General features: G+C 40.4%; 1 protein-coding gene across 3 annotated transcripts in view; it reads left to right on the top strand.

Annotated features, from left to right (window-relative positions):
* The window catches only part of TSHR (thyroid stimulating hormone receptor), a 156,767-nt gene extending 143,634 nt beyond the window's left edge, over positions 1–13,133 (top strand). For all 3 annotated transcript variants that reach the window (XM_079128060.1, XM_079128059.1, XM_079128058.1), the window contains 2 exons: positions 8,089–8,277; positions 9,900–13,133. In XM_079128060.1, the coding sequence (XP_078984186.1) occupies positions 8,089–8,277; positions 9,900–11,304 (1,594 nt within the window). In that variant the 3' untranslated portion in view covers positions 11,305–13,133. The remainder of the gene's footprint in view (positions 1–8,088; positions 8,278–9,899) is intronic.
* The last annotated feature ends 1,322 nt before the right edge of the window (positions 13,134–14,455 follow it).

Here is a 14,455-nt window from a genome sequence, read left to right as displayed (position 1 = left end):
TTTAAACACATTGATACAAGCCCACTGTCTTGAACTTAATAGCTTTTTCAGCCTTTAATTCAGCATCAACAAATTCATTAAATTATGTATATGCACTTAATTGATCTTTTTGTTCTGAGAAGCATTTCATCTACCAATTCACAAATGTGTCTACACACTTATAATAGAGCAGCTTCTACATTGACAATTGCTGTTGGAAACTTGGCAAGCCAGTTAGTGCTTCTTTAGTTTGCAATTGAATTTCTCAAAATGTAATCTTAAATAATAATCAGTGACAAAATATCTCACAAAAATGGAAATTATTCCAATGTTTGAACAGTGCTAGAATACATAATTGTTTCAGAGAAGAAATTTGTTCTTCCTGTGGCATCAAATATCAGTTGGCATTGTTAAATTTTGGTGATATTCCTGCCCTGTGTGTAACACTGTGTATAATCCTCTTTCCAAATTCAGGTCCTGTTACTTTCATTAAACACTTAACTTGAGATGGTTCCCATGACCCAGACAATTAGACTTCAAACCGTCTGCCAGCCTCAGCTTAGCTGCCTCCTGATTTGTGAGTAAATACTTGCTAGAGACAAATTCTCATGGAATTCAGTGCCCATCACTGAAGAGTTCTTCAAGGAAAGTGCCAGAATCAACAAGAAAGAGGAAGCCCTCCAGCTAGTAGGTTTCCATCTGTGTGGCTCCAATCACAAATGGATTTGGATCTTCCAGCTGCCAATAGCAACTCTCTATACACGCCTCACTCTGAAATCAACAACTTTTTAACTGTATGTTCAAGGCATTATTTTAGAATAGAAGGCACTTTATTAGAAAATCCTGGATTCAAAGTGACCGAATAAAAATTTGGGTGAATAGGAGAAGATACAGGTTCAAATAACTAACTTAAAATGGTCCCTGACTTATTAAGTTTGGGGATTTCTTCAAAGTAAGTTTCTTTCTCCATCAACTCCAGAGCTGGGAGACTGTCTCATGTGGCTCAGCACTCAACAATGATCTGTTCCAAGCTCCGTCACAGTTCTACATGGAAAATAGAGTAGCGATTAAAAGTTAAAGATGATACATTGAACCTACACTTTTATTTCTTCTCCTGCTTCAGATCCTCCTAAAAATATGAGGAAGGAATTTTTAAAAAATATTTCTTAGAAGTTGATAGACCTTTACTTTATTCATTTATTTTTATATGTGGTGCTGAGAATCCAACCCAGTGCCTCACACAAGTGAGTTAAGCGCTCTATCACTGAGCCACAACCCCAGCCCCAGGAAGGAATTTTGAATACCCATAAATCCACAAGGGCAAGAGGACACATAAGGTATATTAATAGTCTGGAGAATTATGGGATCCTGAAAGAAAAAAGGCAGAAGAGAAGGAAAGAGAAGCTTAGAGGACTCACAGGGAGCAGAGTAAACTACCCCAAAACTTTGAGGGGTGAGATTTAGAGGTGGCATGTCAGAGCATATGGCAAAGACATGGAGCCAAAACCAGAAGAATTCATGGAAGGCCAAAATGCCAGCATCCAAATAGCTCCCCTCTGAGTTGGAGATTTCAAATCTCTTTTCCAGAAATTCTGGAAAGTTCTAAAACAAAATAGGCATCCACAAGCTGGCATTTTAGAGCCCAACAACACAATTGCCAGCTTTCTACACGATTGCCCTAAAGCAAAATCTGCCAATGGAAAAACTTGCTCTTAAGCATGAATGTGTAATCAAGGATCACCAAAGAATGATTCCAATGTGGAAGACTGAAACCCAGTGAACAAATGGGAGGAAATGAACCTATAGAAATCAGACATTGCAGAGATCAGAAAAGAATTTTTAACAAAGCAATAGTGACCTGTGATAAATTTGAGAAAACATTTCATCCCTATTTACTATAACAACACTAACAATTATAATAATTTATTGAGAACACACTCTCAGTTACTGTTCAACAAGCCCAAGATAAGGAAACTGAGACACACAAAAGTTAAATGACTAGTAGTAAGTGCAGAAGTTGGAATTCAGATCCAGATCATCTGAATTTCAAACTCATGCATCATTGTTTCTTAGTCTTTTGGTTATGAGCAAGTATAGTAAAACCCACTCTCCCAATGTGTGGTGGGCCTCCTCAAATATCCCACCACAAAAGGAACAAAAACCCAGAAAATACTCTTAAAAAAATATACTCATGCACCTGACAAATACATATTCAGAGCCTTCTGTTGACTAAATACCAGCCTATCTGTCAAAAGTACTGAAGCAAACAGAACAGGCAGACCCAGCTCTTGTGAAGCAAAAATTAAAAATTCAGTATAAGAGATGGAAGATAAAGTGAGGGGATTCTACCAGAAGACTTACTAAAAGTAACAGGAGAAAATTACAGTAAAAGAAGGAGGTATGTCTAAGGAATTCAGGAGGGCTCCTTTTCCACTTACTAGAAATTCCGGAGAAGAAGCAGAGAAGACAAGAGTAAGTTGTCCCAGGAACATTATAAGAAAATTTTCTAGAGCTGAAAAGTACAGGTCTTCAGACTAAAGGGGCCTCTCTATTCCCTGTGTCCAGCACAACAAATAGAAAGAGATTCATATCAAGCACGTCTTGATGAAATTTCACACCATGGATAAAAGGTCATAAAGTCTTCCAGAGAGCTGGGGTTCTAGAGTGCATACTTAGAATGACAAGGCGTGGGTTCAGTCCCTACTGCTGCCAACAACTTTCAGAGTCAAAACAAGTCAATGGCCAAGAACTTAAATGGCATTGTACTTAGCAAAAGCAACACTGGTTACTAGAATTCAACAGGACAAAGTCTTTGAAATTCTGAAGAAAATGATTTTTTGGGGGGGAGTGGATACCAGAGATTGAATTCAGGGTCACTAGACTACTGAGCCACATTCCAGTCCTATTTTGTATTTTATTTAGAGACAGAGTCTCACTGAGTTGCTTAGCGCCTCGCTTTTGCTGAGGCTGACTTTGAACTCTTGATCCTCCTGTCTCAGCTTCCCGAGCTGCTGGGATTACAGGTGTCTCAGCATCTGGCTAGACTGATATTTTTGAATAAAATTTTTGCAACCCCAAATTTGACAGCCAGGTAAAACATTAATTGAATGTAAGAGTAGATCTGGGGAGAAAACAGAAAATACTTCTCTCATATGACCTTTCTAGAAAGTTATTTGAAAAATGTGCCCCCATTGAAATGAGGGAGAGGAAAAAAAAAGGCAAATTTAATTTAAAAAAGAAAGAAAGAGAAAGAAAGAAAGGAAGGAAGGAAGGAAGGAAGAAAAAGAAAATGAGGGAGAAGATCAAGAAAGAAGATGAAACAGGTTTCAGGGAGAGACTCCCAATGGGAAAAAGGGAAGTAGTATTCTATGAAGCTTGAATTTCATTCTGCAGACATTGGAGGAACCAGGAAGTGTCAAGCTGGCAAGCAAGACAATGAGATCATGTTTTAGAAAGAACATCTGTACTAAGTTTGCAGGTGGAATTAATAGAAGATTTCTGAGACCATCTTGGAATGTTTTGCAAGACCTGGATGAAAAATAATTCATACTTAAACCAAGGTGGTCACAATGAGAATGAGCTGAGCTGGCCTCTGATGCTTAGAGGTAGCAAGATTGCATTTTACCATAAATTTTTACAACATGAATCTAGGACAAAGTCAAGAAAGACTCCACAAGGACACTGAAGCTTCACGCCCTGGGATGATGTAGTGGATAGAAGGTAGGAAATTTAAAAATATCAGTAGGTTTAGAGGGAAGATTCATTCCATTTGGGATATTTTGAGTGGACCGGTAATGCTACATCCATCGGGTAATATAAAGGAGCTTCAACTTTCCTTCCTGATATCACCCAGAATATCTATTTAAAAGTGCAAGAGAGGATATCATTTTCAAAAAAGAAAAAAAAAAAAAGGATAGTAGTTCCTCCTGCTTGGCCTTGTAAGTGCGAAGTAGGACCCTGCATCAGGAAGGCTGTGGGAACACTAGCAGCAGTAGGCTTAATGGATACTTAGAGTTACATCAAGTGGCCTCGGGTGCCTGACATGAGTAGTCAAGGGCCAGACCTGCAGGACCTTGAAAGATACAGTGTAAAGATGTGTTCATGTTACACTGGGAAGTCACTGAAAAAAAATTTAAGCAGGAGAGTGACATTACTCAATTCTTAAGGGCTACTCTGACCGCTGTGTGGAGAATGGATGGGAAGGAGGCGAGAGTGAACAGCACTGCTGCAGCAAGAGCTGATGTGAGCTGAAACTGGAAAGCTTACCTGGAGATGCAAGTAGAGGCATGGTCGTACCTGCAAGGAATAGACTCCAGGACCCTGTGGACATATCAAAATTAGGGATGCTCAAATTCCTCATATAAAATGGCATAGTGTTTGCATAGAGCCTGCCCATGTCCTTTGTATACTTTGAATCATCTTCAGATTCATCTAATATAATGTAAATGCCATGGAAATGGTTGTTATTGTTTAATGAGAGAAAATACATGTTCAGTGCAGACACAATTTTTCATTGTTAATATTTTTAATGTGCTGTTGGTTAAATCCATGAATTCAGAACCCACAAATACAGAGGGATGACTATATGTGGATTCACAATTCCTTGGAAGTTCAAATTCATAACTCCTTTGCTAAATTAAATGTTGATGGGGCAACAGTGGTAAGAAAGTCCAACATTTAGTCTCTCTGGGGTTTGAGTTTGAGCAACTGAGTAAACAAGAGCGCCAATTACTATGGTGAGGGAAATGAAGGAGGAGCAGGTTGGGGTGGGAGTGGGGGGGTCACAAGCTAAGTTTTGGATGGCTCTGTTAAGTTGGAGATGCCTGTGAGGCACCCAGGTGGAGATGTCAAGAAAGCAGTTGCATATACAAGTTAAGGTCTGGGCTGGAGTTGTGTTTGCTAGATAATTTGCTTTTGGCTTAACTTCAGATAAACTCCAAATTGAAGCAAGGAGGGAATGAATTTATTGAGTGTCCAATCAATGCCAATCATTCATTATGTCACAGATGTTTCTTTTGTAAGATTTCTCCAACACCTATTTTCTCCATGCCTGCCAAAACTGCCTCCCAGATCAGCCTGACAGAGACCCTGCTAGAGGCCACCTGGTATATGCTCACTAGACGCTCAGAATCAATTCTACCCACTGGGATTCCTTATGAGTCCTGGATCTATGTTCCCAACTCCAGAGATGTGAAGATAAAGAGTAAAGCTCCTGGGACACTGAGAATTCCAGACCCAAATTATAACTATGTTTCTACCCTTAGTTTGCTGAGTCTCTTTGGACCCAAAATACCTTGTTTCTCTGTCTCAATTTTAGTATCTGTATTCTTTGTTTAAAAAATGCTTTAATAACTGAGATGAGCTTCTAAATAAACCCAAGAGCATCTTACATAATACAGACTCCTGGGCTCCACCATTGGAGATTATATAATTCGTTTGTTTGGGGATGTGGTTAAGTGTAATGCAGGTGATTCTGATGCTAGGGTGCCTGGACCATAAATGCTGATTTTCAGAGTGATGAGCAACCAATTTCTCCCACAGATATCTGCCTCAGTGATATTTCCACTTGTTAGAGCAAAATGACAATTTAAATTAAGGCACCAAGTTCTTTGACATGCCTTCCATTAAGAGGTGGGTTCTATATCCCCTGCCCTTGAATTCATTAGTTCTTTCAGAATCTGGCTGCTATACTGTGAGAAGCCCAAGCCATATGGAGCCACTATGAGCTCTGCCTTTGAGTCTGCTCCTCAGACATACCAGTGAAGGGGCCAGCAGGTAACTCCAACTCTAGCCAGCAGAGCACCACTAGAAATACTGAGGTGGACTGAGACAGCCATCATTACCCTATGTACATGTATGATTACACAGATGGCATGAATCTACATCATGCACAACATAGAAATGAAATGATGTACCCCATTTGTGTACAATGAATCAAAATGCAGTCCGTAAAAATTAAATAAATAAAATAAATAAAAAGAAATACTGAGGTGCCACAAGAAATCAAATGCGTGCTTAAAAGTGGGTGGGTCAGGCTTAAAAGTGGGTGGGCAAGGCAAACTTCACTTCTGCCAGAAGGGCAAGCCATGGAATCTGGCTTGTAACTTGGTTGGCAAGTGTGCCTGTTAGCAAGTCCCTGCCTGCTTATATCCCTAATGCAGCCCTGCCCTTTATCTTGATTGGAAGATCTCGGTTACAATCTATGTGATTGGCTAACTTTAAAACGGAGGCAGGCAAAGGAAAGGGCTATAATTAAAAAGGCTACAATTGGATCCAATTAAGGCTGAATACTATAATCTGAAAATGGACCACCAGATTTTCTATTTTTCATTGTCACCTCAGACATCAGGTCTTCCCAGCTGAGCACCGGCCTCACACAACAGAGACACCGCATTCCTCCATGCCCTGTTCACATTCCTGATCAACAAAAGCTATTCTTATAATAAAAAGATTTTTTTTCATGCCAGTTAGTTTTGGAGTGTTTTGCAAGGAAGTAACTGAAACTTTACAACTTTACAGTTTGGGAGTGTTTTGCAATACAGTAGCTGAAAGTTTTCTCCAGGAATATCTTCTAAAATGCAAACACTTCTTGGAAGGATGAATTCTTTCAGATAAGATACAAGCAGTGTATCTAGCAGCTAGCAAGGCAGGGAAAATGAACTAAGATGTTTTCTTTTCTTATTGATCTGAAAGCACCATGGGGTAAAGAGACATACACACAGTTTCCAGAAAACTGGAGACCTAAAGATGGCTGTACTTCGAAGTCAACAATGCTGAAAGAGTAGTTGAGGCAGCAGAGTGCAGTTTAGCTTCACTCACTCCACAGCTGTACTGGAGACCTGCTCCAAAACCCCTCCAGCCAGCTAGCTCATTAATTGCAAAGGTGTTTATGTCAATTTCCCAAACTTATTTGCCTAATGGTAGAAGTCACCTAGAGACCACACAGTAACAAGCACTGCCAGTCATTCTTACCACCAGGCAAGTTTGGAAAATACTGAATGAGAGAATTTTATGTCAAATACAAAACAAGATAGCAAATGTGTAAACTTCCCCCACAAGAGTCACAGTTCTGTGGGGAGAATGGGACTAATAGGTGATCTTTGTGTTCATACACACAACAACAAAACAGTAGAAAGTTCTAGCAACCTTGAACCTTGCTAATTTAAATCCCAGCTAAGTCCTATTCTAATGGTGTACAGGAAAAAGTTGAAAATATTAGAATTCATTTGCTAATCAGACACTACTAATTATGTTAAACATTTTAAAAATGTAAAGACCTTCTACAAGGAATGCTTAGTAAATATTTTAATTTATAAAATAGAAAATAAGAGGGATGCGTGGTCTTATTCAGGCTATTTAATCCTAGTAAAAATGATAGAGCAAGACATACAACGTGGGCTCTCTGGATTGGGAGAACAGAGAATGTCAGATTGAAGGCAATCTACTTTAGTAACTAACATCAATCCACAATTTCCAGCCCCACCACCTCTCCCTCCCACAGTGTGTGAAAGTGATTTGAATCACATTTCTCATTTTCCTCATAGGAATACATTACAGTCTTCTAAAGAAACCCAAGGGAGTCGTTCTTAGTCATGAATTCACAGTGTAACTGGCTAGGACTCTCAAGTTCCTCACAATTAGAAGATATTTTAACAGTACTGGTGTTGACCCACATCAGTCCAAAACCCCCACAGAGACTCATAACAATTGAGGTCCCACTGAACCTGTTCAATTTTATTTCTCTTGCCTCTTGAGACCCTTTAACCATTGCGTGGTGTTATTTTGCAGAGTAAACTTGACATCCATTGGAACTCTCATTCCAAGTGCTCTCACATATTCTGAGGGATAGAATAAAATGTCTGCAGAAATTGTATTTGTGCTGATGAATACCAAAATCCTCAGCAATAAAGATGGGAATTCCTGTCAACATATTGATTTAAAAGCCTAATACTGCTCCTTGCACCAGTGGTTCTAGGTAAAGAAATCAGTTACGTATTCAGTAGCTGATAGGAGCTCCCCATTGATCTGAGGTCTGTTTTGATTTTCTGGTCAAAGAGAGAAGACCCTGGCTGCTCACCTCTCTGTGTTGTTCTGTTCTCTGTGTCCCAGGGATGTGTCTTATACCAGTGTTACTGCCCTGCCACCCAAAGGCCTGGAGCACCTGAAGGAACTGATAGCAAGAAACACTTGGACTCTTAAGAAACTTCCGCTTTCCTTGAGCTTCCTTCACCTCACCAGGGCTGATCTTTCTTACCCAAGCCACTGCTGTGCTTTTAAGAATCAGAAGAAAATCAGAGGGTAAGTGGTAGAGACCCAGAAAGTGATGAGAGGCCATGGTAGATGCTGAGTTAATTTCTGGGTTGGGGAAGAATCTCTGTGGTTTGAAAAACAGGTGGAAAAGAACTGAAAATGTCTGGGGGCTGGGGTCATAGCGCAGTGGTAGAGCACTTGCCTAGGATATGTGAGGCACTGTGTTTGATTCTCAGCACTGCATATAAATAAATATAACAAAGATTCATTGACAACTAAAAGAAATTTTTTTAAAAAAAGAATTGGAAACATCTATAGGAACAGGACACTCAGGGGCACAATAACTCTGAAGATGCCAAGTGGTTGCAGATGAGAAGGTCAATGTCTTTGGTAGCAGAGGTGAGGTTTAGTAAGAGATGACATATCAGGGACAGGAGTGATCAGGTCATGTAGCACCTTGCAGAGGTCACACAGACAGGATTTCTGGCCTCCAGATGCAACACATAAAAGACACCACAACCATAAGAACACACTTATAAACAACATACGCAACTGGACTACCCAATCAGTTAGGGCCTGTCATAATTCACTGCTTGCCTGTAGGTAGCTTTAGAGGAGCTTGGCTTGTACCCCAGCCCTGCCAGTTTCTCACTATCCCAACATGCCTTTATATGCTTTATGTCTTGCACCATACCTGATCTCCTAATTCCACCTTTATTAATCTCTTATTCAGTCCCCCTCAGCTTAAAACTGTGTCTGCAAGTTGACTTTCTACACTCATATTTATAATCAGAGAAGAATCAGGACCTAGTTGTAGGGCCAGAGGCAAACTGGAAAGCTAAACAACTGCAATGGGTGTAATACTGCAGAAAACTAGAAGCGGGCAGAGGGTGGAAACAGCAGACTACACTGACGCCATGTGGCACTAAGTAGGAAAGGATCTGGGAGGGGGAGAGAGGATTCAGGCTTCTCCTTAACCTCCCAGCTGGATAGAAGTGCTAGTCCACTGGACATTTTAACCAGAGCGAATCAAAACCTGATCAGCAGCTGAATCAAGCTATATTCCTTTTATTGTAAGGAGATCAGGGAAGACTCCTCTGAAAAAGGGACATTTGAGTTTAGTATTGAAAAATAAGTAAAGATAGCCACCAGTCTTCAGGCAAAGGGAGCATGGAGTTCTAGAGCTCTCAGTAGAAATAATAATAATAATAACAATAACAATAGCCAACATATATATGCACTCCTAAGCTGTTGTAAGAGCTTTAAAAAAATATTAATCCACTTCTTTAATAACCTATGTGAAATAGTTACTCTCATTAATCCACACTCCAAGTGAATAAGCCAAAGTCCATAGACCTGCCCAAGGTAAAATAGCTAGAGACTCTAAAGCCAGGTTCTGATTTATATGGGCTGGCTAAAGTATCCATGCTTTGTTGTGATTTCTCTTCTTGAAGTGGCTGTAGAGGAGAAATAAGATCAATGTTACAGGATCACAGTAGGAAAGGGGGGACTGTGATAGGAAATGATATAGGAGAGACAATCCTGGCCAGATCATATAAAATCCTGCAGAATCATGTATGCTATAATAAGTACTGGCATATGTTTCCAAATGCGGTCGGTCTCCTGAGCAGATTTTAAGCAAATGGCAACTCATTTCTGCTGCCTTGCAGAATCCTTGAATCCTTGATGTGTAATGAGAGCAGTAGCCGGAGTCTGCGTCACAGAAAATCTGTGAATGGCCCCATCTACCAGGAATATGAAGAAGATTCTGGTGACAGCAATGTTGAATACAAGCAAAACTCCAAGTTCCAGGAAGCCCACAGCAACTCCCATTATTACGTCTTCTTTGAAGAGCAAGAGGATGAGATCATTGGCTTTGGCCAGGAGCTCAAAAATGCCCAAGAAGAAACTCTACAAGCCTTTGATAGCCATTACGACTACACCGTGTGTGGGGACAATGAAGACATGGTGTGTACCCCCAAGTCAGATGAGTTCAACCCCTGTGAAGACATAATGGGCTACAAGTTCCTGAGAATCGTGGTGTGGTTTGTTAGTCTGCTGGCTCTCCTAGGCAATGTCTTTGTCTTGTTCATTATTCTCACTAGCCACTACAAACTGACCGTTCCACGCTTTCTCATGTGCAACTTGGCCTTTGCAGATTTCTGCATGGGCATATACCTACTCCTCATCGCCTCTGTGGACCTCCACACTCACTCTGAGTACTACAACCATGCCATTGACTGGCAGACAGGCCCTGGGTGCAACACAGCTGGTTTCTTCACTGTCTTTGCCAGCGAGTTGTCAGTGTACACACTGACGGTCATTACCCTGGAGCGCTGGTATGCCATCACCTTTGCCATGCGCCTGGACCGCAAGATCCGCCTCAGGCATGCCTACGCCATCATGGTTGGTGGCTGGGTTTGTTGTTTCCTGCTTGCCCTGCTCCCTTTGGTGGGAATAAGTAGCTATGCCAAGGTCAGCATCTGTCTGCCCATGGACACTGAGACCCCTCTTGCTCTGGCATATATTGTCCTTGTTCTGTTGCTCAATATTGTGGCCTTTGTCATTGTGTGCTCCTGTTACGTGAAGATCTACATCACAGTCCGAAATCCCCAGTACAACCCTGGAGACAAAGACACCAAAATTGCCAAAAGGATGGCCGTGTTGATCTTCACTGACTTCATGTGCATGGCTCCAATCTCCTTCTATGCTCTGTCAGCACTTATGAACAAGCCTCTCATTACTGTTACCAACTCCAAAATCTTGCTGGTTCTCTTTTATCCACTTAACTCCTGTGCCAATCCATTCCTCTATGCTATTTTCACCAAGGCTTTCCAGAGAGATGTGTTCATCCTGCTCAGCAAGTTTGGCATCTGTAAACGCCGGGCTCAGGCATACCAGGACCAGAGAGTTTGTCCGAAGAACAGCACTGGAATTCAGATTCATAAGGTTACCAGGGACATGGGACAGAGTCTCCCCAATATGCAGGATGCCTATGAACTGCTGGAAAATTCCCACCTAACTCCAAATAAGCAGGGCCGGATCTCAGAAGAGTATAAGCAAACAGTATTGTAAGTTGATCCCACACCACTCACAATGGTGGGGAGATGTGCAAAAGGCTGGTTTCTTGAACGTGCATTCCAAACTCATAACACACAATTGACTTAACCTTTGTGCAGGGGATGTTTCATGAGATTATAGTTCATCTCTGGAGAGTGACTAGCATTACACTAACCATTGCCTCTAAGAAGGAAGAGAAGCTACCAGTCCATCCAAATCCAGGTGATGTGAAAATAACCTGTACTCTCTGGAAGGCTTGCTTAATGGAAAATTCAGAGATGACTTGGTGTGACATTTTCAACAAGTATGGACTGAACCATGTCAGCATTGTTCTTGCCTTTATACAGCATTTCATACTAAAGATTCAGCAAATGGTGATCACAAGATAAAACTGGCCCCATATTGACTCAGTTCAACTTCACATTCCCTGATACAACCAAAGAGTTTTAATTCCTTAAAACTGAAAAGACAAAAACAAGTAGTTGCCATTCAATAGCTGTAACGAGATAGGAAGGAGGGAAAAGGATTAGCTTTGAGGTTTTTGGTTGTTTTTTTTTTTTTCTTTCCAGACCCTGAAAGTATTAATCATTTCTTCACTAGGATCCACCTGATATTATGTATTGTCTGGAGAAACTGGTAAGATTTCAGCTTATGTGATCTAGCAAACTAGAATCTTATTGGCTATTCTCATAGCATAAAAGATGTGAAATACAGAAAATATTTGACTAATAAAACAAACTGAACTCCAGTTAAGTATAGGACTTTGGGCAAATCACTATGCCTCAGAAGTCTGTGGAAATGAAGAATTCCATGGCCTCTTTCATTTAAAATTCTACGTGTATCTCTTTCCCTCGAGACAGATTTCCCTGACAAAGGGAAAGAAGACCTCTATGTAAGTATAATCTGTTTTTCCTATCTTGGAGGGTTGTTGTCTCCTTTTTGAAACCAAACATATGACCCAGGAATATGTCTGCTTCCAAAAATTTCTGAACCAAAATTTCTATTGAATTACTACATTGGGTTAGATCCAAATCATTTATCTAATTACTAGACTTACACTGCTATAATCATCAGGTCAAAAACAGATTGGTATTTATATAATAGAAAAAAAGTTCTGCAAGTTTCAATCATTTAGTTACTACTTTACTTTGCAGAATCACTGCTAAGCACTTAACTTGTCTTCAGGGATTGGTATCTTAACAATTTCCAGTCCACAATACCAACTAAAGCTGTCAAGAGAGAAGTGTCTTCTCTTCTGATACTGCCTGCTCTTTCCAAACCTGCTGACCACTGAATATAAACCTTCATTCCCTGACAGTGCTTCCTTACTTAAAATCATCAGGAACTTCCTCTTGGATAATCTCTCCACGGTTATTAGTCCTGGTACCCCTCGAATTTCTTGCTAGAAAAGAGTCCCCAAGCAGAGTTGGTATTTGCTTCTCAGGACTGATGAATCCCAGCATAAGCCTTTTGCCATTCTAAATATGTGGGGTAGAGTTAATAGGCCTTCAGAAATGGTCCCTTCCTGACTCACCTGGAATGTGTTCACAACTATAACCATCACGGACATTTGTGTATCTTAACAAATCTTATAAACACCTAAAATCATGGCTTTCCTAGCAGTTCATTTTGTAACTAATGAAATTAAACAAATGTGTTGTCTTTTGGCATGTGTTTCTCTCCTGTGACATTTTGAAATATCACATCTTCATAAATAATGTGTTTTATCTTGAGTAGCTAAACTAGTGCTTTGGAGACAGAGTCTTACAAAAGAGACTTCAACAGGATTATTACTAAAATTCACATCCACAACATGAAATAAATCTTCTTTCTGTGATTGTGCTGAGTCCTATAGCATTGTTCTTTCAATTTGCTGTATCTTTGGGGGGTTAACATTATATGTGTCAAAACTAAAGATAGGGAAAGACAATTGGCACATTTGCTAATGAGCCTTTATTAGTAAACCTTTATTAGTAAGTAAAATATTAGACTATCAATAACAAGTGTAACATTGGATCTTGATTATAAATGGTCTCAGTGTCAATAAAGCTTACCCTTAGTGAATTATGATTCATCCATAATGATGATGGCTAAGAGAAAAAAAAAATAGTGAAACAATATATCAAGCAAAAGATTAGCATTGGTACCAGGAATTGAAGCAATATTGTAATGAAGGCAATAACTCTATAAGTCCTTTCTAGAGTTTACTTTAGCTGGAATCTTTTAATTATTAGAAGACAGATCCAAATCAGTGAGGTTAAAAATTCATACCCTAAAGCTCATACTTGTTGCTCAAAACATTCTCAAATTTATTGACTTGTTTTATGGATAATCTACTGTGTGTAACAGAAGTAGCTGGTTAGAAGAGGAATGTATATTATGGGTAGCACATGAGAGTGGCAGTAAGGGAAAAGTGAAGATAAAAGAAGACAATCAAAATCATCAGCATTTTAAAAACGGTAATAGTTTAAAGACCCAATACCCCTACCTACTTGACATCTTTGGAGGAAATAGTATTTATATAATGCAGTGGAGTGATTCTGATTCATTCTGAATACCTAAAGTCCCAGCTCAGTGTGATGGACTGAGGCCCTGCATCTACCACTTTTCCTCCTTCAAATTCCATTGAAATGACAGTGAAGAAGTACACAATGAGGTCAAGCTGAAATGCCTGGTGAACAGGAACCACCAGCAAACCAAAGTCCCTGGTGGCTTCCTGAAAGTGGCAAGTAAAGCTTGGGCTGGATGGGTGACTCAGAATGGAGGAGTCTGCAGCCCCCCGCCACACTCACAGTAATCAGGCTACAGTGGAGAAAGGGAGTCTTCTTCCCTGCAGAGTGTCCCGGAGATCTGAATGTCACAGACAGAGGGGATAATAGGGTAATTAATTGAAAGTCTGCGTCACTTTGGCATCTCCCATCCAGTGTGTGCTCCAAGTCAAATCAAGATCTTTACTGCGGGGGGGGGGGGGGGGGGGGGGGGGTTGCGGTTCATTGGGGATTGAACTCAGGGGCACTCAACCACTGAGCCACATCCCCAGCCCTATTTTATTTAGAGACAGGGTCTCATTGAATTGCTTAGTGCCTTGCTGTTGCTGAGGCTGGCTTTGAACTCATGATCCTCCTGCCTCAGCCTCCCAAGCCTCTAGGATTATAGGTGTGAACCT

This window comes from Sciurus vulgaris (assembly GCF_902686455.1).
Source record: "Sciurus vulgaris genome assembly, chromosome: 2".
Taxonomy (NCBI): Eukaryota; Metazoa; Chordata; class Mammalia; order Rodentia; family Sciuridae; genus Sciurus; species Sciurus vulgaris.
This window is presented reverse-complemented; position numbering and strand designations above follow the sequence as displayed.